Raw genomic sequence first — 23768 nt, 5'->3', positions numbered from 1 at the left:
AGAAATCAACATCTTTGTAGTACTGAGATTTTCCATTCAGGAGTATAATAAGTTTTTTATTTGTTCAACTTTTATGTGTTTCAATAATGTGTTACATTTTTATTTATGGATTCCTACACATTAAACATTTTCCTAAGTATTTTTATTATAACATTATTAAAGGTGGCATTTGGGACGAAGATTCTGAGACTTTTGTGTAGATCCCACTAATGTTCCCTTTCTCATTTTCCTGAAGGCTGCTTTTATTCATACTGCCCTAAACTGGTCTACACCTTGGAGCTTCTGTTATGGCATCATTGCATTCAAAGAACCCAAACTTGGTTCACTTTTGTACTGGAAGACAGAGATACTATGATTTCTAAACGTAAACCTTGAGGTCAAAGACATACATTTATTTCAGAGACCGATCAGATTCCTGCCCCCCTGCCCCAAAAGTAGTTTATTGGAAACAAGGTGATTATTCCAGATAGTGCTGTCCACATACTAGATGTGTTAGCTTTACCTGGTTCCCTGGTTCCCACTGAACACACGGATGACCAAAACATGGTTTTCTTCCCAGAGGCCTGTCTTTAGGGGCACACGCTCTTGGAGACACCACCTGCACAGTTCCATTGGCTTTTGTCTGCTTGCACATCACCTGCCGACTGTGGTATCCTTCACCGCAAGACACAGAGCACTGTGACCACATGCTTGTGAACCACCTAGGAATAAAAACTACAGGACTTTAGTAAGGGCTGGTATGCCAGACCTTAGAGGGGTGTCTCATCAAAGGAAAAAGCTGATCCCAGCACCATGGCTGTCTTAGGCTGTCACATGTCTGTATGGGAATGGGAAGCAGCACAGATGACTCCCAGCCTTTTTCTCAGACCTTCTTTAACTCGGGTGCAACAGTGTCATCACATAGAGATGACTACTATAGGAATGGGGTAGAGTTGTCTTCAGGTTTTTGAAGAGCTGTTACTTGTGTGGCCCTAGAGGTTGTAAAGCTGGGGCAAATTTAGGAGGAATTTTCAAAAATGTGGAGTTCAATTCACTGAAACTAAAATGAAGAAAAAATATTTCCAGCATCTAAGTGTTGTTCACCCATGTTAGCTTGTATAATTCTCATGTTATTCTCATTCTTGTAGAAAAGAAACTGATGTCCACTGAATTGAATAACTTAGCTACAACCACATGACTAACCTGCCAGCACAGCTGGGATTGAATTCTAGATTTATCTGACTCTAAAGTTCATGCTTTAATGATTATAGGAGACTGAACTTGGAGCTGGACACCTCTGAGATATTGAGTGCTTTGTCTGTTGGGACAAAGATGTTGTTGGGAGACTGCAGAGCAGGGGTTTCTAACCTGATGTCCATGGTTATCCAAAGAAACCACATACTTGGATGGAAAAAGAAATACATTTTTATTGTCACTAAACTCTAATTGAAATTTAATATTTCCTTCAATTATAGAAACATAGGCCACAAGTACAGTAGCATTAATAGTACCTGTGATTTTGTTACCATTAGAAATAATAGATATTTACACATTACAATTATGATAGGTATCTCAAAATATAATTTATACTCATCACCATATTAAAATTAAAGCACAACTATACCTTGTTATTTTTTGTGTTAATAGAGAAGCAAAGCTATATCAGATCTTTTTTGTTTGTTTGTTTGAGATGGAGTCTCGCTCTGTCGCCCAGGCTGGAGTGCAGTGATGCGATCTTGGCTCACTGCAACCTCTGCCTCCTGGGTTTACGCCATTCTCCTGCCTCAGCCTCCCGAGTAGCTGGGACTACAAGCGCCCGCCACCTCGCCTGGCTGATTTTTTTTTTTTTTTTTTTTGTATTTTTAGTAGAGACGGGGTTTCACCATGTTAGCCAGTATGGTCTCGATCTCCTGACCTCGTGATCTGCCTGCCTCGGCCTCCCAAAGTGCTGAGATTACAGGCGTGAGCCACCGCGCCCGGCCACTGAAATATTTTTAAAGATCTGATATATCGCCGGGCATGGTGGCTCACGCCTGTAATCCCAGCACTTTGGGAGGCTGAGGAGGGTATCCACAGGCTTCTCCACACCACCAGAGGGAGGCATGGCACGGAAATGTTGAGGAGCCTTGCTGTAGAGGGATCTGGGATTAGATGATCTCTATGGTCTCTTCTAGGTATGAAAGTGTGCAACTGTTTATTCTAGGAGTGTGCAAAGACTTTAGAATATTTGAGAAACAAGACTGCTGACAAACTTCCCAATGTGGATTCTCTCCATGTTTTGAAAATCAAGAAATGCCATAAAACAGCTTTCTCAATCAGGTTACTCCAAGTTACTGAAGCATGAGTTTGCTGCTTTCTGAGGGATGACCTTAGCATGAGATCTTCCTTTTGAGAATTACAAAGAGTACTGGAAGACCTATCAGTTAGGGTGCCTGCAATATTGATAGCCCTCCTAAGAATATGTCCCAAGGCACCCATTTTGCTTTACACTGTGACCCTGCCTCCCAGTCTCCTCCAAGGCACAGGTGACTGGATCTAGTGTGGATATCTGCCCAAGGGTAGTGAGCTGTATAATATTAAACATTCCTCCAGCTTCTCTCAGTAAAATGATAGTATCTTCCTCACTGGTTTGTACTTAACAAATGCTTCTTTATTTGTTAATTTTTTTTTTTTTTTTACTGTGGATTTTGGTACTATTTGGTCAACTATCTGCTAGGGTCTGTGTTGTAATCATTCATTGATTGATTTCATTGATATTTACAGGGAATATATGATGAGCAGACATTATGCCAAGTGCTAGGAATAAATTGTTGAGCAAAACATCTGTGGATTTACTCCCCATAGAATTTACGGTCTAGTGGGAGAGCAAGTCAGACAACTGTGGTAAGAATTATGAAGAATGATAAGGAAGTATAAAAATCATATAGCATAAGGCTGATTTACTTTGGAGGGCTAAGCTCAGGGATGGTTTCCCTGAATATGTATTGAGGTGTATATAGATGAACAGAAATGATTAAGTGAAGAGAGAGGGGGCAGTGTCCTAGGCAGAGAGAGCAGTATGCACAAAGGCTCTGAGTCAGGAAACAGAATAGCACATCTAAGGGACAAAAAAAAAAAAAAAAAGACCAGCATGGAAGGAGATCAAATAACCAGTGTGGGAGAGACAAGTGATAAAAGAGACAGCCCAAGGCCCAAATATGAAGGGAGTTCAATTCCTCCACTCATTTACTCAGTCAGTCAGCAAATATCTACTGAGCACCTACTATTGCTAGGCACTATTTCAAACCTGAGATAAAAAGATGTACAAGACAGTCACAACCCAGTGCTGGGAATTTCGGCATTTGTCCTAAGAGAAATGTGAAGGGTTGTAAGCAGAGAACCATCATGATGAATTTGTTTCAAATATCTGTATTCTTAGAGAGTGGACAGAGTACTCCAGGGAGGGAGATGAGAACCAGGAGACTCCTGGAGTAGTCCATGTAAGAAACAATTATGGCTTGGATTTTAGTGGTAACAGTGGAAATGGATAAGAATGGATGGAAGTGAGAGAAAGAGGGGAGTCTAGGATGTAGTCATAAAGATCTGAAATACTGGGGATGGAGTACGTTTGCTGGAGACCATGCATTGGATTTTGTACATTTAAAAATTACTAATTTGTATCATCTATTGCTTAGAAAACTTATTAACGGTTTCACCTCCAGAAGTCACATCTAGAGAACTGTGTTTTTAACTAGTGCCTCTGGTGATTCTGGCCCACTGAATTATCACCTAAGTAAACCCAAGAAATTAGCCTCACTAAAGTCTTAAGGAACTGATAGGACTGTGTGTGCAGGAAGTAGATCTGGGTAGTGATTGAGAGCAGGGGCTCTAAACTCAGACTATCGCAGTTTGAATTCTGGTCCTAATAACTGTATGGCCTAGGGGAGTTTCCCCATCTATGAAACAGGAAATTAACAACATCTACCTCCCAGGCCATTGTGATCCATGTAAAGCACTTAGCAGGATGCCTAGTATACAGTAAGTGATAAAAAAAAATTCTTAACTATTGAATTATTATATCCAAATAACTGCACCTTTCAAAACAAACAAAAACTTGGTGTTGGTGAGATACGAAGAGTGACTTCACTTACCTTGCTGGGCAGTCCCGGATGTTACAGGGCTGAAACCCAGCCAGTGGCTTCTGGAGGTGATCACACAAGGCCTCACTCACTTCCTGCCCAATGGCCATCACACACTGGGGTCTCTGAATACGGGCTCCCAAATGACCACAGGTGGCAGAACAATGTGACCAGTTACCAGGCTCCCAAAAAGGCTCTGCAGAAAGAAAACAAAATATCATGACAGCCCCAAAAGGGAAATGATGATGAGCTGGAGAGGACACAGCCAAAAACCACCATGAGATGTTTTTCGATTCTTTAAGTCTGGTTCTTTAAGTAGCATATGGAGAGAAAGCCATCTCATAGTGCAAGGGAGTCCTCTAAATCTTATTTTCCTTCAACTAATTTACTGTAATAACTGGTGAGAATGGCGGCCAGAATGGGGTCCTTGGATCACAGCCTGGAGAGGGACTCTCATCAGCCAGCTGGGTCTGCCAGAAAAATCCCAGAGAGAGAGAAGGCACTCTCAGCAGTGGGCTGCCTCCTCAGCATTCTCTAACCACAGCCAACAGGACAAGACAGGAGGGCCTCTCTAGGGGACGCCCTAATGGGTTCAATTTCTCAAAAGTGGATCAGGCAGAGAAACGAAAGATGATTTAGCAGGAGGAACAGGGACTAGGGATTAAGCAGTAAGGTTAAAGATGCATTTGAGTTCTGTTCTTATTTTTCCATTAATGCTTAATCTAAACTTCAGATTGATCCTGTAACTGCATAAACAATTTGTCACAGAGACATCTGAAGAGATAAACATAGGAGTTTCCTTTATAAGAGTAGAAGCTGACCACCTCCAGTAATCCCAGCTTTTTAAAAATTTTAGTCCCTATTCCAAACAGCCTTTCCCTTCCCTGTTGACACTCAGCAAAAGATGAGGTAGGACATGATGATGATGGATTTGTGTGTGATCACAGAAGGTGCCAGATTTTCCTGTAATAATTGCAAGTAATTGATAGCTACCAGCTGTGTCCACAGGCTCTCTCACATAGCCTGTGTCCACAGGCTCTCTCACATCTCTCTCACTTGTTTTCAAGTTTTTCCTTCTAATTTTTGAAGTTCGTTTTAAATTGCACATGGCAACATTTGCAAAGCAAAAATGTAAAATATATTTTTAGTTGGACACTCAGGATTACAGTTCATTTAAAAATAATTTTTTCAAAGTAGATATGTTTACTGAGGACCTCCCAGGTGACAGGTACTGAGTTAGACACTTTATAATCAATTTTTCATTTAATTTTCAAGATCATCTTGTGAAGTTGATATTTGTATTTGCAGAGGCAGAAACTGAATGAAATGAAGTAACTTGCCCAAGGTCTGTCACTTGTTTGCTAGACTGGATCCCAAGTATGTCTGACTGTTACGCCACATTTCACAAAGATACCTTGGCAGTTCAAGGCAGGACATGTGCATTTCTTTTAAAATGTGTGTTTTTTTTATTGAGGTATAATTCATATACAATAAAGTGATCAGATCTTAGGTGTGCAGTTTTATAAGATTTCACAATTGTAAGCACTTATATAACTGTGATCCAAAGCAAGGTATGTAATATTTTCATCATCCCCCTCTTGCCTCTTTCCAATCAATTGCTCTCCCCTCTTAGGCAGCAACTCGTCCATTTCTATCTATACATTAGTTTTACTTACTCTTGAACTTCACATAATACGTACTCTTGTGTATTTGGTTTTATTTTTTTCTTTTTGTTTTTTTGAGATGGAGTCTCACTCTGTCGCCCAGGCTAGAGTGCAGTGCCGTGATCTCGGCTCAGTGCAGCCTCTGCCTCCCCAGGTTCAAGCGATTCTCCTGCCTCAGCCTCCTGAGAAGCTGGGATTACAGGTATGCACCACTGCGCCCGGCTAATTTTTGTATTTTCAGTAGAGATAGGGTTTCATCATGTTAGCCAGGATGGTCTCAAATCCCTGACCTCGTGACCCACCGGCTTCGACCTCCCAAAGTGCTGGGATTACAGGTGTGAGCCACCACACCCAGCCTTTGGTTTCTTACATTGCTTAGCATAATGTTTTTGAGACTCACTTATATCATTGTGCATGTCAGTAGTTCATTTCATTTTCTTCTGTTGCTGAATAATGTTCCCATTGTATAAATATACCATAGTTTTTAATCTATTCTCCTGTCAATGACTATTATCAATAAGTTGAACACTCTTGAACAAAGCTTTTTGTGAACACTTTTTTTATCAGGTAAATACCTGTGAGTGAAACTGCTAGGTTGAGGGTAGGTGCATGCTTAACTTTTTTAGGAGCTTTTTCAGGAGCTTTTTCCAAGGTGGTCTAAACATTTTACACACTAAGCAATGCATGAGAGTTTCAGTTGCTTCACATTCTTACCAATTAATTTGGCATTGTCAGTCTTTTTGTTTTTAGCTACTCTGCTGGGTATGAAATTGTATGTCACTGAGGTTTTAATTTCCATTTCCCTGATGCCATCTATATATCATCTTTTGTGAAGTGTCTGTTCAAGCCTGTTGCCCACTGTGTGTGTGTGTGTAGGGGGTGGGGGTGAGGGATATTCATTGTTAACTTGTAGAAGTTCTTTATATATTCTAGATATAAGTTCTTCAGACATATGTTCTGTCAATATTTTTCCCAGTCTATGGCTTATGTATTCATTATTCTTACTGGTGTCTTTGATAAGCAGATCTTTAAAATTTTGATGTAGTCAGTCCAATTTGATAATTTTTTTTTGTTTTCTACTTAGTGCTTTTTGACACAAATGCATTTGAAAAGCAGATCATGCCATATCACTCCCATATAAGACTCCTCAATTACCTCCCATGGTTTAGGAGTAAACTCTTGAGTCTTTACCGTGGACCTCAAAGCTCTGAACGATTTGGTCCTCAGCCACTCTCCAACCTCATCTCATATCCCTCTCCCTCTCCCTCTCCCTCAACTGTATCCTAGTCACATGAATCTTATTGCTATTCTGAGGCCACATTAACCTTATTCCAATTTTATGGTCTTTGCTTCTTTCTTATTTTTCTGCACAAATGGTTTCACCTCATCCTTTAGGCGTGGGCTCAAATATAACCTCTTAGAAGGCCCATCCTGATTGTCTTCACTAAAGTGGCTTCCTCCCATCACTGTGTATCTCATAGCCCTTACCACTGAGAAATATCTTAAATATTTATTTGTTTACTGGTTTCTTATGCATCCCTCCTACTGGAATGTCAAGACCACAAACATTACCCTGTTCGACACTAGGACAGGGTATGTGAAATATTAGCCATGCAACCAATATTCGTTGAATTAATGAAGAAGTCTCTGAAATGCTAAGCTTAGGATCCTCTGAAGGGCTGGGACATTTCACAATGTGTATGTGTGTGGTTGTATATTTGGGCATATGTTTGTGTGTGTGCGTGTAGGAGGTGGCAGAACAATGCGGGTAGTCCCAATAAACCAAGAGTTTGACTATTCCAAAGGCTTCACCTTCACCAATAGCTTCAGCCTCACACATATCCTTTTTGTTTTTCATTAATTTATTTTAGGCAGTTCTTTTGATCTTCATGTCCATGCCACATGCAACACACCATGGTTTCTCTGACTGGAATTTCCTCCTTCCTCTTCCCAGAGCAAACATCATGACCTACATGAATACTCAGTTGTCTTCTCTAGAGAGAGGTAGGGCCCCTTCCTCGGCGCTACCATTGTACTTTGGTCATCTTTTTATTATGGAACCTGTCACAGTGCTTTACAGTATCTGTTAACATGACTGCCTCCCTCTTCAGACTGTGAGCTTCTCAAGGAGGAGATCATCTCTGCATCCCCAGACCTGGGAAGAGTAAGCACTGGGAAAATATTTGTTGAAAGTCCAATGAATGGATATTTGGGTATACAACAATGTTAGTATTATGTCTAAAAGAGGAGAAGAAATATACAAATACCATAAGAGGATGATGTCATAAGTAACGTGATGGATTGCTGACTGGCAGCTCAACACTATTTTCCCCTTCTGTGCTCTCTCTTGCATCTCAGGAGGTGAAAGCCTAGAAACTACATGTCTTAAAATCCCTACCTGTAGTTACATTCTGCATTATACACTATGCAAATGAGAGGCACTGCTCAAGATTTAAAAGGTGAACATGACATGGCCATTAGTGTTCCTGTATAATAGACAGAGTACAACATGAGGTTTAAAAGGAGTTTCTTTGTGGCCAGGCGCAGTGGCTCACACCTATAATCCCAGCACTTTGGGAGGCTGAGGCAGGCGGATCACGAGGTCAGGAGATTGAGATCATCCTGGCTAACACCGTGAAATCCTGTCTTCACTAAAAGTACAAAAAATTAGCTGGGTGTGGTGGCAGGCACCTGTAGTCCCAGGTACTTGGGAGGCTGAGGCAGGAGAATAGCGTGAACCCGGGAGGCGGAGCTTGCAGTGAGCCGAGATTGCGCCACTGGACTCTAGCCTGGGTGACAGAGCGAGATTCCGTCTCAAAAAAAAAAAAAGGAGTTTCTTTGTGTCCTGCGATTTACCCATATTTGAGCTACAAGGAGCTGAGATGATCAGTAACGGCTTCCTGTGATTCTAGCATTTCTGATTTTCTTAACTCTACCTTCATCCATTGGCCTTCTGCAGAGTTTTACAAGCTTGTAATACTTAGATTAGGTTCTCCTGATTAAGCACTGATGCATAACAAAGTTGGTGTGTATGGAAAACTATGTCTTGAAAAAAGAACAATGAAAAAATCAATTCCAATACTCATAGCAGACTATTAATATCTATTAATATTTACCAAATTGGCAATAGTGTTGAAACCGGAAATCAATATCTATATTATCACAAATAATGGTGCACATTTGAGATACGAGCTCTGTGGGCTTCCTCAGGAGTGGATTTTTCTAAAAAGTGTTTCAATATGGAAAGAATAAGTTGAACCACCGAAGACTGAGGGTCAAGAGAAAGGCTGGCCAATTGCCTAGAAATAATTTTACATATTGCAAAGTGAAAAACACAGATGGTCTTTTAGCTAAATCCTTTTCCTTACACATGCCTCACACATAGCAAATCTGAAAAGGTCAAAATCCCAGACCTTGAGGCAGGGGTTCTCCTGTTGGGTCATTGCTGTTGGTTCTAGTGTTGGTTGCCTGGAGAACGTACTTTTTACGTCCTTGGGGAAATACGATTTTACTCTCTGGCCATCTTCGTTCTGAGAAGAAAAAAAAGTAGCACTTTTTACCAGTTAGGCATTGTCTAATTATTGGTCCAGCTTGGGTGTTCTTAAAGACAGCTACTAGGAAATGAGTCCTCTATAATAATACTGTGCTCCTGGATACTCAAGCTCATGATCACAGGTCTGGAAGGTGTGTGTGAGTATGGGTGTGTGGGGTGTTACAGGAGTTTAGTTAGAGTTACTCACTGTGCTAGCATGTGGCATCTCTGCATGTTTCCAGGGTTTCTAGCCTAAATTGCAAGATGAAAAAAATGTATTCAACAGAATTCCAAAAGGGACTGGAGGAAGCAGATTGGTTGGAGAGAGCTTTGCCTCTCCAAGAGGAATGCTGGGAGCAAGAGAATGGGCATTGTTCCCTAGGCTTGCACAGTGAGGAGTATGGGCTTTTAGGAAGGTTGTGAAGCTTGCGCATAAGAGCAGAGGATGGTGGAGGAATGCTGTGATTTGATCCCTCCATCAAGTTACCGAAGTCATGAGCTGCTTGGTTTGAGGGGATTCCTGCAAGAAGAGGTATGCCAGGTAGGAGTGAGACAAGCATGCAGATTCATGAGTGGAAATGGGCAGAAGAAAGAAACAAGGCTGGGGTTTCTCAGGGAGCATGGAGAAATCATTCAAGAACCAGACAGGGTTAGCCTAGCCAATCTGTTGCAACTCTTCCATTCCAAGATTTTGAAAGATCACAGAGGCCTTTTGGAAAGAGCCACATGGTGGCACACCACTGCCTTTGTCAGTACTAAGAGTCCATGAAGGGTAGCAGGAAGAGCACCAAAACAGCAGACTACATATTTGGGCATTAGTCCAAACTCTTTATGATCCCAAGGTTCCTCATAAATATAATGAGATTAAAAAATACCACCCACAACACTGTGCTATCATAAGTATCACAAGAATTAATGTGCATCAAAATGCTTTGTGCATGACAGCTATTCCAACTCCCTGTATTGGCACCCCCCATCTCTTTATATCTCTGGGCTCCTCTAACTGCCCACAAGGAAAGCTATGGAGAAATCTCTTTCATGTTTTCTCCTCTTGGTTTAGCAATGGATTCTATACTCTAATACCAATTCTGCCAACGGTTCAATTTCATTCCTTCATAAAACCATTACTTAACACTAACATCTGGCTGGGTGCGGTGGCTCATGCCTGTAACCCCAGCACTTTGGGAGGCCGAGGCAGGCGGATCACAAGGTCAAGATATTGAGACCATCCTGGCCAACATGGTGAAATCCCATCTCTACTAAAAATACAAAAATTAGCTGGGCATGGTCGTGTGTGCCTGTAGTCCCAGCTACTCTGGAGGCTGAGGCAGGAGAATCACTTGAACCCAGGAGGCAGAGGTTGCAGTGAGCCAAGATTGTGCCACTGCACTCCAGCCTGGCGACAGAGCGAGACTCCATTTAAAAAAAAAATCACACACACACACAAAACACTAACATCTGTGTTAGGTGCTGGGGATACGGGGTGGTAAAATAGGGTGTTAGAATTTAGTGCTCATTTTTAAGCAGGCAGTGGTAGCAACGGTTAAAACCATCTGATGTCTATCTTGTTCACTCCTCAACTCCAAAATCAACAAAACCGGGGCCTACTTTGTGCATATTATAGGAGGCACTTAAGGAGCAATAAGAATTTGACACTTACCCAGCAAGTGGAGTACAGATGTTGCCACTGCCTTTCCAAGAGCATTGGTGGCTGTGCAGACGTAGGTTCCTTCATTTTCAAGGGAAACATTCTGCAACAACAGGGATCCATTGAAAAGCAAGGAAACATTGCCACTCAGAGATCCTCCTCTCTTCAACCAAGTTATATTAGGCTGAGGGACACCTTTGGAACAAAAACAAATATAACAAAGGCAATTCCTTTAAGAACAGGGCCACAGAACCACTTGACAAATACCATTCACTGTTTTGACCATAAGTCAGCATATGGGTTTAATTATATATAATAGGAAAAATGGCTATTTCTATTTCTATAGCTACTCTATGGCAGGTGGAGGATCCTCTTAAAGCAAAGAGCTTTGGTCTACGGAGCATGTGACTGGTTTACACATGTAAGTTATGGAATGGAAGCCAAGGAGAGTGGGATTGCTCTGTATTAGGAAGGGAGAGAATTTTGAAGGTGGGTAGGGTAGTGGGAGTGTGGTTGGAACGAAAGAGTTGGTGAAGCTGGAGGAATGTGGAGGCAGAGACAGAGTGAGAAATTCCCAAGGGTTGGTTGTCACAAGGAAGTCTTTGGAAAACATAAATATCTCCTAGAGGTCTTTAAGTTGTTTGCTGTTCATATGCAATGAAACATTCCTCCCTCAGGAAGAATATATAACATCCAGGGAAACAGAGTTCATTAATTCTTTGTAAAAGAGGATAACTTCAAGGAGCAAAAGTAAGTGCTGAGTTTCAATTCTGGGTCAATGCAGTGAGATGCAGGGACTGTAAGCAACCTTGCAGGAGCCTGGACACAGAGGGGAACATGAGGAATTGAAAAAACTTCTTTTCCCAAGTCTTAAGAAGTCTTAGCATTTTGCTGGGCTGTGGAATTTAAGATTCAGAGGAACTGAGAAATTTCATTTGGTTCTTCTTCTTTTCTTTCTTCTTTCTTTTTCTTTCTTTCTTTCTTTCTTTCTTTCTTTCTTTCTTTCTTTCTTTCTTTCTCTCTCTCTCTCTTTCTTTTTTTTTTTTTTTTTTGAGATGGAGGCTCCCTCTGTCACCTAGGCTAGAATGCAGTGGCACAATCTTGGCTCACTGCAACCTCCTGGGCTCAAGCGACCCTCTCTTCCTCAGTCTCCAAGTAGCTGGGACTACAGGTGCAAGCCATCACACCCAGCTAGTTTCTGTAATTTTTGTAAAGACAGGATTTCACCATATTCCCCAGGGTGGTCTTGAACTCCTGTGCTCAAGCGATCCCCCACCTCAGCCTCCCACTGCACCTGACTTCATCTGGTTCTTAAGAGCTGGAATAGCTTCAGATGATGCCAAGATTGCTCTGGGCAACTGTTTTGGGGGATGTTTTCTCCTCTTGCAGTGCTCTGGCTAGTGAGAATGGAGAAGACATGGCATGGTTTTCTGACTTAAAAAAAAAAGATGCCACCACTATTATCATGACATGTGCAACACACCTTACAGTAGGCAAAATGCATGCTCCATGAACATGGTGACACTTGAATTCTCAGAGTTATTCCTGTTTCTTGGGAGACAGTCATTGCCAGCTGTATCTCACAATTGAGGAACCTGGTAAGCCTTTTGACTTCAGGTCCAGTTCTGTCCATTACATCAAGCTGAATATTCAAGTCTCTTAAGGAAGTCATTGTGTGGCTTTAAAGGAAACTGATGATCTAGAAATGCTTAAATTTACTTGTAGAAACCCAAGACTGATATTGGCACTGAGGTATTGCCTGAAAACTCAAGGTGAAAAAAACACTAAATTTCTATTCAAAGAGGAGGTGGAAATGCATAGGGGAAAGAGCACTATCTTGGCTGGGTTGAGGTGAGGCTTTGTTCTCATTCTCAATAGTTATTAGTTCCGTAGCCTTGGACAAAGCACTTTAGATTTCAACTGTGGCATCTGTGAAAGGAATCTGAAAGAAGAGTAGGAACTTCATTATGTTCAGATATACTATTTGAAGTTTTAAAAATTGGAGACTGAGATGGTTGCCCTTGGGACTTTTTGTCCTTAATCCTGTGGCTTTGTATGATTCAAGTATGGTAGGCAGAATTCTAAAGACATTGCCGCAAGATTATCATCCTTTGGTTACTCAATAAATATCAATCTAGGCACTGGTGTGAAGGGAATTTGCAGATGTAATTAAGGTTACTAATCAGCCAGCCACAAAATGGGGAGATATCTGGGTGGGCCCATTGTAATTCTGTAAGTCCTTAAAATCAGAAGAGAAGGCCAGAAGCTATCAGGGACATATGGAGAAAGAGAAAGTAGGAGAGATGAGGCAGAGGAGGAATTCAGAGAGATTCAAAGTGTGAGAGCAACATGACCCACCACTGCTAGTTTTAAAGATAAAACATCCCTGAGCTGGGGCGTGCAGGTGGCCTCTAAAAGCTGAGAGTGGCCTTCAGCTGACAGCTATCAAGCAAATGGGGACTTCAGTTCTAAAATGATAAGGGATTCAGCCAATAACCTGTAGAAGCTTGGAAGCAGATTTATTCCCAGAGCCTCCAGAAAGGAATGCAGCCATGCAACCACCTTGGTCTTGGCCTTAGATACTCTAAGTGGAACATTGAGTTCAGCTATTCTGTGCCAAGATGACCTACACTACATCGGTGAGATGATATATGGGTATTGTTTTAAGCCTCTAAGTTTGTGTTAATTTGTTACAGCAGCAATAGAAAACTAATACACAGAGATTTGTTTTAAATTTTGTTATGAAAACTAGGCTGGCCCTAAATAGCAGAAGGGATGCTAATCACATGTGCATATATCTTTTTCAGTATTTTCTTCTACACATATATGCATACAGAAAGTTTAAGCTTTCAAAAGGTCACAGCTATTAAACGTTGGATCTGAGATTTATACCAGCAAAATTTGATTCAGAACCTTTCTTAACCACAATATAGGTAGATGTTATACATTTCTTAATATATTTATTCCTATGCACATTATAGTTTTTTGTTGTTGCAGTAAACAAGATTTTTAAAAATGTATTTTGTAGTTGTTTATTGCCAACACTTAGGAAAGCTATACACATCTGCATATTTACCTTGTTTCTAGTCATCTTACTGAACTTTATTATTATTTTGAATAGTTTTTCTAATTGATTTTCTTATCTTTTTTAAGGTAAATAATTATATCATTTGCACATAATGACAATTTCCTCTTCCATTCCAATATGTATACTTCTGATTTCTTTTTCTTGTCTTTTTGTATTAGTAAGTGTCTCCAGAATGATGCTGAATAATAACCACTATAGCAGGTATGTAAGACTGAATATTTGTGTCACTCCCCACCCCCATCTTGATCTTGGACCTCCTTCAACATGAAAAGCTTAATCTTGGACTTCCCATCCTCCAGAACTGTGAGAAATAAATTTTCTGTTGTTTATAAGCCACTCAGTCTGTAGCATTTTTCTTATAGCAGCCCCAGTGGTCTAAGACAACAGGTATATTTGTCTTGTTTCCAACTTTAATGGAAATATTACTAATGTTTCTTTCTTAAGCATGATACTTTTTTTTGGTACACAAATTTCCTTCTATTTCTAGCCTACAAGAAAATTCTTTGAGGTTAACACTTAATTTGCTTATTTTAAAGTAAATCATTTAAAGCTATTAATTTTATTCTGAGTACAGCTTTGGCTACGTATCTTATGTTTTGCAATGCAATACAACTATTGCCATTATTTCATTCACTTGAAAAATGTGTACTTGAGTGCTTATTCTATATGAGACTCTGTGGCAATGCTAAGGATATAATGATGAACTAAGTTCCTCACGGACCTTAATCTAGAGTGGGCCCATGCATCAAAAAAGCCAACTGCAATACAAAGAGATAAGAGGATAAGAGCATGCAATAAAGGTAAAATACTGGATGCCACTGGAGCACAGAAGCTGTACCTCATGTAGACTGGAGAGAAAAATAGGGAAGATACCTGCAAGGAGGAACATATTGTGCAGATGTGGGAAAGCATGGGAACAGGAGCAGAAGTCAGACTTTTCATGGTACAGTGTCTTGTTTTTTGATTGAATGTACTACCTGCATCACCTATCTCCAACTTTTAAAAAGTTAATAATAGAGCCCAGAAACATGTCTTTGATTTAACTTCTTGTTAAATTTTCTCTTGGGGTCCCTTTTAGCTCTAAGATATGTGTGAGATCAATTCATTCATTCATCCATCTACTCTTTTGTATGTTATTTAATTCACTCTTATTATTCGCTCTCTTTTATAGCATTATTACTGCATTGATCTGAGTTCTCCTCAGTAGATCATGAGTACAGGCCTGGCAAAGATTAGATGTGTGAATATTTGTTGAATGCATAAATGAATAAACTAGGGAATGCATTTACTAGAAGAAAATCGTATTCTATCCCAAAGATACATCAGCATGACTTTTTTGGTTACTCGTGCCAATGCTCTCTCCCAAGTAGCAAAGATAATAAAGCGCTGACTGTATGGTAAAATCCTCAGAAACTCAGATACTATTATTTTGGAATCTATGGTAATTTAGAGAAGGGTTATATTAGTTAGAAAGAGAAAAAATCTTACTTCACTGGCCTCCACAACATATACACAATTGTTAATATGAGTATAAATCAATATTTATAAATTAAAGTGGTTCCTTTAAGGCCCTAAGTAATTCTCGCTTAAATGACTGAACATTTTTAAAAGCCATTCATAGACTTGAAAGCATTTTACAATTCAGGGATGTTTATTAATTCAGACTTGCCTCTTACAATTAGTCCAAATTAATGAGTGAGGTTTTCTCAAGACATAAAGCCTCTTACAGTGAAAGACCCTAAACAATTTCAAATACATTGGCTTATTCATTATTCCTCCTCGGTAAGAAGCTTGTAAGCGGTGTTGTCAATTCTACATTGAAACAAGGTTTACCAGAAGCCTTCAGCCAGGTTAAACAAGCTGTGTGGAGATCTCCAGGGAGAGCATTTCCGGCAGAGGGAACAGCAAGCACCTTGGCCCTGAAGCAGGGTTCTTAACCTGGGGACCATGAGCCTCACGTGGATCCATAGATAGGATTCAGGAGTCAGTGACCTTTTCATCAACTCTAGCTGAAATGTAGCGCTTCTATCGATTATGAATGTAAGTCACAGACTAAGGTAGCAGTGTCTTTAACTCTCTCAACAATGGAAGTCACAGATATTTTCGTATCACATTACAAGTGTGACCAGATCTCTCAAAATATTTTTTTATGCCAACACTACTTCAAAAATACGGTAACTATTGTACCCAATGCTAGATTTTTAATATGATGCATTAATAATGAAGTACATATCTTATTCGATCACATATTTGGCTTATTAATATTTTGATACCTATATTTTGATTATAATTGGTTTTCTTTACATGCAGTATATTTTGTTTTATACTTTTGAAAATATTATTTCAGAAGTAGTACCACAGGCTTCATCAGACTGGTCCAGGACACATTCCTCCAATTTTGGAGGAAAATAAAAGAGCATATGGCTGCAGGAATGTGAGGCAGGGAGAGAACAGTAGGTGACAAGGTCAGAGAAGTGGCAGGTGGGGCTCAGGTCATAGAGCTCAGGCAGCCTGATAGGTCATTGCAAGGCTTTGGTTTCTATTCCACAGATTTTGAAGAATGGGATGAGCTGACTTGTGTTTCTAAAGGACTGCTTTGACGGCTGTGTTGATTGCAGGCGGCAAGGGCAGAGGCAGGGAGATCAGTGAGGAATCTGTCTAAATAATCCAGTCTAGAGATGATGGTGACTTGGACCAGTGTAGTAGCAATGAAGGTGGTAAGAAATGATCAGATTCTGGGCCTATTCTGAAGGTAGAGCAGACAAAATTTGATGGGGTTGGGGCAGTGTGAGAGAGGAAAGCAAGTCAAAAATGACTCTAGGATTTGTAGCTCAAGCAAATTATATAACTGCATTGTCATTCACTGAGATGAGGGACACTATGGGAGAAGCCAGTTTGGGAGCAGAACTCAGGAGAGCAGTTTTGGACATGTTAGTTTTGAAATAACTATTACATATCCACGGAGAGATGCTAAGCAGGCATGTGGATATGTTAATCTAGAGCTTAGGGAAAAGGTCTGTGCTGAAAATATAAATTTAACAGTTTCCAGCATATAGATGTCATATTTGAGTCCTTGTGCATGTATGGGATCAATAGGGAGAGAGTATATATAGAGAAGAAAAAACGTCTGAGGACTGAGGCCTGGGGTAGTTCAACTTAGAGATCAGGGACAAGAGGTGGCACAAAGGAAGTTACAAAGGAACAGATACTATGGTAGGTAGAAAACAGAGTGGTTTCCTAGAAGCAGAGGAAGAGGGAGTAATAATTGTCCAATGCTATTGTAGTCAAATGAGCAAGTAAGGTAAGGCCTAAGAACTCACCACGGGGCCTGGTGTGGTGGCTCACACCTGTAATCTCAGCAGTTTGGAAGGCTGAGGCAGGCAGATCACCTGCGGTCAGGAGTTTGAGGCCAGCCTGGGCAACATGGCGAAACCCTGTCTCTACTAAAAATACAAAAAACATTTAGCCAGTCGTGGTGGTGTGCGCCTGTAATCCTGGCTTCTCGGGAGGCTGAGGCAGGAGAATCGCTTGAACCGGGGAGGTGGAGGTTGCAGTGAGCCAAGATCACACCACTGTACTCCAGCCTGGGCAACAGAGTGAAAATCTGTCTCAAAAACAAAACAAAACAAAAAACAAAACAAAACAAAACAAAACAAAAAAAACACCTGACCACTGAAGTTAGCAATTCACACTTACATGGTAAGCTGTTGGTGACCCTACCCTAACAATAGCTATGAAGGTAATGGTATGGAGAATGTTTGGTTGGAGTGGATTCAAGAAAGAATGAAGAGAAATGAAATTGAAGACAACAAGTATAAGCTACTCTGGAGGCACTTTGCTATAAATGGAAATCAGGAACTGACACAATAGCTGGAGAGGGAAGTGGAGTCCAGGGCAGGGAATTTAGTGATGACTTTGCTCACCTGGAATTCTTCTCTCATCTCCCTATTTCCACTCTTGCCTTCCTTTTACTCTCTGATTTTTTACAGTCTATTTTCAACACAGTAGCCATAGTGTTTCTTCTAAAAGGTAGCTCAGATCATGACATTCCTTTGCTTAGAATCCTCTAATGGCTTCCATCTCACTTAGAACAAAAAATAAACTGCTTATGATGTCTATCATCTGCTAACATACATGGTCTTCCCTCAACCCTTGCCCACCAACCACCTCAAAACACAGAAAAGAAACAGAGCCAGAGAGAGATGGATTTTTATTTTTTTTAGTGATGGGGTCTCACTGGGCTGGAGTGCAGTGGCTATTCACAGACTTGATCATAGCATACGGAAGCCTCAAACTTCCGGGCTCAAGGGATCCTCCCATCTCAGCCTCCTGAATAGCTAGAACTATAGGTATGCACCATTGTGCCTGGCTAAGGGGTGGATCCTTGATTAAATCATTTAAATTCCTGAATCCAGATGTGTCTAAAATTGTGTCCAGATTGTCTACACTCCAGGACTTTTCAGTTTTATTAGCCAATAGTTTCTCCATTTTTTCTTAAGCCAGTTCGAGGTGGTTCTCTGTTCCCTGTAACCATGGGAGTCTAGACTAAAAACTAAGGTATGAAAATAACCAAGATGGCCAAACAACCATGCCAGCACAAGTTTCTCAGAACAAACTGACAAAGTTACATTCCAAAAGAAAATGTCAGAAATGGGAAGTTTGAAATGAAGAGCATGGGACCACACCAGAGTGCAGGACCAAGTCCTTCTCACTACGCACTGTCCCAGGGGCCATTTCATCTACTTTGGGAAATATAATGATAATTCCTATGCTGAAAACTCCCACATCTACCTATCCAATCTTAATCTCTCCCTTGAATTCAAGACTCCTGGATGTCTCCCACTGGCACATCATGTCCCACAGGCGCCTCAAACACTGTAAGTCCCAGAGTGAACTCCAACTCCCTCTCCTACCCCACAGGCCTATTCAGCACCTAGAAGCATCGTTACACGTGTAAACATTTTCACCTAACTGAACAGGCCAGAGGAAATTCAGGCAGATTTCTTCGTACCACTGTTATTTATGGTCTTTCAAAATAACACATTTGCTCTGTTGCAACAGCTATAAAATGTCAGAAATAGTTTAAACTTATTTATCTAACCTTAAAGACAGGCTATTTCCCCCAAGACTTGCAGCTCTGAAATATTCAACATTCTGTTTCCACAATGCTGAAATTGTTTTGGAAGACAAATGTTGTGAAAAAAGTTCAGAGCCGGAGGGGCTGTGAAACATGTGTTGCAGAAAGTTTGCACCTCGGGGGTGTCTTTAAACTAGTCAGTGTTTAAAAACAAATTTCCTTCATCCTTGAAAGGCCCATGAAATATTTCACACTGTAAAATCTCTGACCTATTCAGACTGCCCTGAAATGCTGGATTTTTAAATAAATATATATTACATCTAAATGTTTTTGCTCATCTGTTTGTTTCTTCCAGCTACTCAAAACTCACTCAGAATTCTGCATTACTTTTTCATATATGACAAATGAAGACTTAAGCTACCATCAGTTACCTCCGGGGATCATGAAGAAATGATGTTGCCAATTTATAAAAGACAAATCAAACACAGGTTAGACAAAAGGAGTCATCACTAATAAATGAAAGAAATAAATAGGAGTTCAAGGGTTCAATGTCAGAGAAAGTATCTCAAAACTGCTAGAATAATGAATAATGCACTCTTCTTAACTGCAGGGCCAATCTGGGCAGCATAGTAAATTTTGTAAGGAACATTCCTCTTCTGAGTTAACTGCATACCCTTTTGTTCTTTTTGAAAAATATGTTATGTATGCTTTTTGGATACAATGGACTATCCATCATTGATGCCATATCCAGAACTGTCTCCAAATATAGGGCTATGGCTTTTACTATTTACAGAATTCTTTTGAACAGCTGTTTCAGTACTTTCTTTTCTCTAGTAAACTCATGTTTAGGTTGACATAATCTGTTCCCCAATCAATTTGATTTTTGAGGATTTAGAAATCATCTGGGTCAAAGTATCTATCCCCAACTCCATCATTAAAAGTCCTTCCCTAAAGGTTTTTGAACTGTGTTTTTCTGACATGGAGGAGGGTGTCAACAAGTCCTCTTCCTGGCGTGGTCATCCTGATCTCTCACGTACTCTGGGCTTCTGCTTTGTGTGAGCCTGGGCAGTTCTCTAACTCCACCAGACATATCTCATGAGCACTACACGGTTCACTGCTGGATATTGTCCTCCAGGGTCTTATTTACAGGCTAGAAAGTGCCAGTGAAAATTATTATATCAAAACCAAAAACTTTCAGTAGTTCCTTGAAGAAGAAGAAAGTTAAGAGTTGGTGCAAATCAAGCATAGTGATACATGCTGGAGCTATGCAAGTGGTGTAAACTACTGATTCCAGTAAAGGGGATAGGCAGAACTCCTAAACAACAGCTCAAAAGGGAGAACCATGGACATTCGTGAGGCCCTTCCTGATAATCAGCAATTCTGGTAATCTGTCAATATAACATTGGGATGTAGATGAACAAATAGCTATTAGCCAGTTAAAAATATTAGTTATTTGGAGATCATGCACCAAAATCTCCAAGTGGGTTCCACTGCTGTCACCAGTAAACCCCAGAGGACTACGTGTGGGCTGCTGGTGCCTTGGGGTGACATCTCAAGACTGTGTTGATTCCCCAGGACTCCATTTCCTCTTTCCTCAAACCACTGACTCTTGCCTTTGGTTCTTCTGAGCTGCACCTCTCACTCTATTTCTAGGGGGTCTTTTCTCCTCAGGAATGGTAGGGAGTAAGAGTCAGTTTTCCTAGCTTTATAACTTTTCCTGTTCTTGGAGGAGAAAAGCACAAAAGCCTTTTCAATTTAGGGGAGTCACTGCTAAGAACAGCTATCCTCCAGCCCGCGAACTGCACCATTCTCCAAACACACCACACTGGCTGTAAGGCTATTTTCTATGTGCTGTTCTGTCCACTGCAGATCAATTGCTATTCCCTTTCACCACCTGGAACATTTCTCCACATTCTTAAAGACCCATCTCAAAATCATTTCCTTGATCCTCTTGGACATTGACAGCTGATTTCCCCTGTGTGAACCTCTGAACACTGAGACATCAATTGTTGGCATGCCTGATTCTACCTTCAGAATGAGCGCAGAGCATGGACCTGGGTTCTACCATTTAGCTCCCACTTCTAGTTCACTCCCAGTTACCCACTCCTGGTTCACTCCTAGTTTGAGTTTACTTCTGATTACTCACTCCTGGTTCACTGCTGGTTTACTCCTGGTTCTAGTTGACCTCTGGTTACCCACTAATTCCTGAGGAAGAGTCTCTCATTTTGAGAGGATATTTGAGATAATTTCCGGGGACCTCTTTGGCCCCATTTACTGGCTAAATCAGTGGTTCTTAACCTTGGCTGCACATTAGAATCTTCTGGGGAAGCTTTAAAAATCCTTGGTTCTCAGGACATACTACCGATGAATTAAATCAGAATCACTCAGGGCAGGGCTGGGGAGATGTTGCGGTGTACAGGCCTGACATTAACCATAATAATAAAATGACCTGACTGTAGTATGCATCAGTCATCAAAATGAATAACTGGGTATTGAATTAATAACTAGGGAAAATAAATGAATGAAAAGAAAAAAAACAGGGTTAAGTAAGTTGGGATGTTACTAGAGATTCCAAAATTCTACACAGGTCCTATGGGGCTCTTCCCATAAAGGAGTGTTTTTCTTCCATTAACAAGGTCCTGCATGGTTTTCTGACTGTACGCAGAAGCTTGCATGCTTTCTTATTTCTGGGGGTTGAATTCCAACAAAATTCCCTTTCTCTCAGTCCCCACCCTGTATGGGTGCTGTGGGCCTCTCTGTCTTGCTGTGAAGGCATAGTTAGGTCATAGTAGCCGGAATGAAGTAGTGGGTCATTCAGGGGCTTCTGACGGTTCCGTGTTTTATAATGGATGCTGTTCCATGCTGCACAGTTGTCCTGTGCTCTCTGCTGCTGCCTGGGGGTCTCAGCACACACAGCCAAAAGCAGAGAGTCCTGGAGGGCAGAGAGCAAGCAAAGGCATTTCTTCTAGTATAAGTAGATTTGAGTGGTATAGGGCATTCAAAACCCTTCACTTTTACTGCTTGGTATGAAAAGCCTCCCAACTGCTATCAAATCTCATGCAGGTTTGGGAAACTCCAGACTAGCCACTCTGGCTCCTGCCCTGACGCCAATATGAGGAGCCAAGGGAACACAGGCCAGCCAGGAGGCACCACTCAGAGACGCATGGAATTGAAGCAACTCATTTCTTTAGAAGTCTGGACTTCAAAAGATCACTGAGGAAAGGGCTTCAGTCCAAGAGCAGAGGAGGATACAAGGCTCCTGCCCTGTGGATTGTGTAGGTGTTTAGTGCACCATCTCACAGGCTCAACAGGACCAAGCCAGGACCATTTTATTAATGTTAAAAACTCAGGGGAGCTAAACGAGTCTTAATATCAGAAATATGGTAACCAAGAAACAATGGCAAGCCAGGCACTGTGGCTCCCACCTGTAATCTCAGCACTTTGGGAGGCTGAGGTAGGAGGGTTGCTTGAGGCCAGGAGTTCTAAACCAGCCTTGGCAGCACAGTGAGACCTCTGTCTCTACAAGAAAAAAAAATTAAGTCAGGTGTGGTGGTACATGGCTGTAGTCTCAAGGGGCTAAGGCAGGAGGATCGCTTGAGCACAGGAGTTTGAGGCTACAGTGAGCTATGATCATGCCACTGCACGGAAGAAAGGTGCGTGGTTGTTTGGAGGACAGGGAATGGGTGGGCACACAATGTGGAACTACATGATGACAGTACATGGGGCCTATGGGTCAGTCTGTTGTTACTATGTGATAGGGTAAATACTAACACGGGGCTGAGTGTCTGTGGAGTTTTCAGGACAGAGAAATGTACTGGGGCACTGAAGACAGGGGTGGGGTATAGATGTTGGGGATGAAAGCAGTGTTGTAACAATAGGACTGGACCGCCAAGGCTGTACGTGAATGCTTCAAGACATGGTGTCACTCAAGACATGCAGACCCACAAGCCCAAGCACAAGGTTTTTTGCAAGAAGTCTGAAATTTGATAGGTGTTTGAAGAGCCCCTCCTGTTTTTTCATATTGTATATCCAGCTACCTTATTCTAGATTTCTTTCTACTTCTTGATTGTATACAGACCCATGTTTTCACCACATGAGAAATTGATAAAAGATGCAAAGAAAATCATTTTTTTCAAGAAGCACTCAAAATAGAGCTTCAGTGAATCTTTAAAGAGCAGATCATTGTTTTATAAAGGAGTCTTTTAAATCTGCTAAATCAATAATCCAAATACAAGTCCAAAGAGAGTCAGGGCAAGAATATTAAGGGTGAGGTGAGGGAGTCCATAGTCACTACCAGACAGTGCATAATTTGCCACATTCTTTCCCACTGCTGCAGTGATGGTAAAATGTGTCAAGGTGGTGAGGCTTCCATCATGTGCCTGGCTGAGCACAATGGGCTGACCTTTGGCCTGATACTGGCTGGCATCTTGTGGCCTGCAAGAGGCCAGGCTCCCAGTGTACTCTCCCTAGATCTCATACCATGGGGCAGTCCTCCAGGTGAGGGTGGGCCCTGGAGGTTGAGCCTGTTGCCCACCCCTAAGCCGATGACACCCCATCACCAGGCTGCAGCACTTCCTAGGTTCTGCCTTATGCCTCGCTTTGACAGTTTTCCCTCTGGTCAGACCTCCTGCATGGTGCCTATTCTGCTGTCTCAAACACAGA

General features: G+C 41.3%; 1 protein-coding gene across 10 annotated transcripts in view; it reads right to left on the bottom strand.

The window, feature by feature from the left end:
• The window catches only part of ADAMTSL3 (ADAMTS like 3), a 402196-nt gene that overhangs the window by 13646 nt on the left and 364782 nt on the right, over nt 1-23768 (bottom strand). For 8 of the 10 annotated variants that reach the window (XM_007990199.3, XM_007990200.3, XM_037987797.2 and 5 more), the window contains 4 exons: nt 10954-11136; nt 9175-9291; nt 4110-4293; nt 503-701 (listed from right to left, as the gene is read on the bottom strand). In XM_007990199.3, coding sequence (XP_007988390.3) covers nt 503-701; nt 4110-4293; nt 9175-9291; nt 10954-11136 — 683 coding nt within the window. Of the gene's footprint in view, nt 1-502; nt 702-4109; nt 4294-9174; nt 9292-10953; nt 11137-21666; nt 22039-23768 lie in introns of those variants that run through there. The other 2 variants (XM_037987800.2, XM_037987802.2) reach the window with 2 other exon arrangements.

This window comes from Chlorocebus sabaeus, chromosome 29 (assembly GCF_047675955.1).
Source record: "Chlorocebus sabaeus isolate Y175 chromosome 29, mChlSab1.0.hap1, whole genome shotgun sequence".
Classification (NCBI taxonomy): Eukaryota; Metazoa; Chordata; class Mammalia; order Primates; family Cercopithecidae; genus Chlorocebus; species Chlorocebus sabaeus.
Note: the sequence above shows the minus strand (reverse complement) of the source record. Positions and strands in the feature narration are given on the sequence as shown.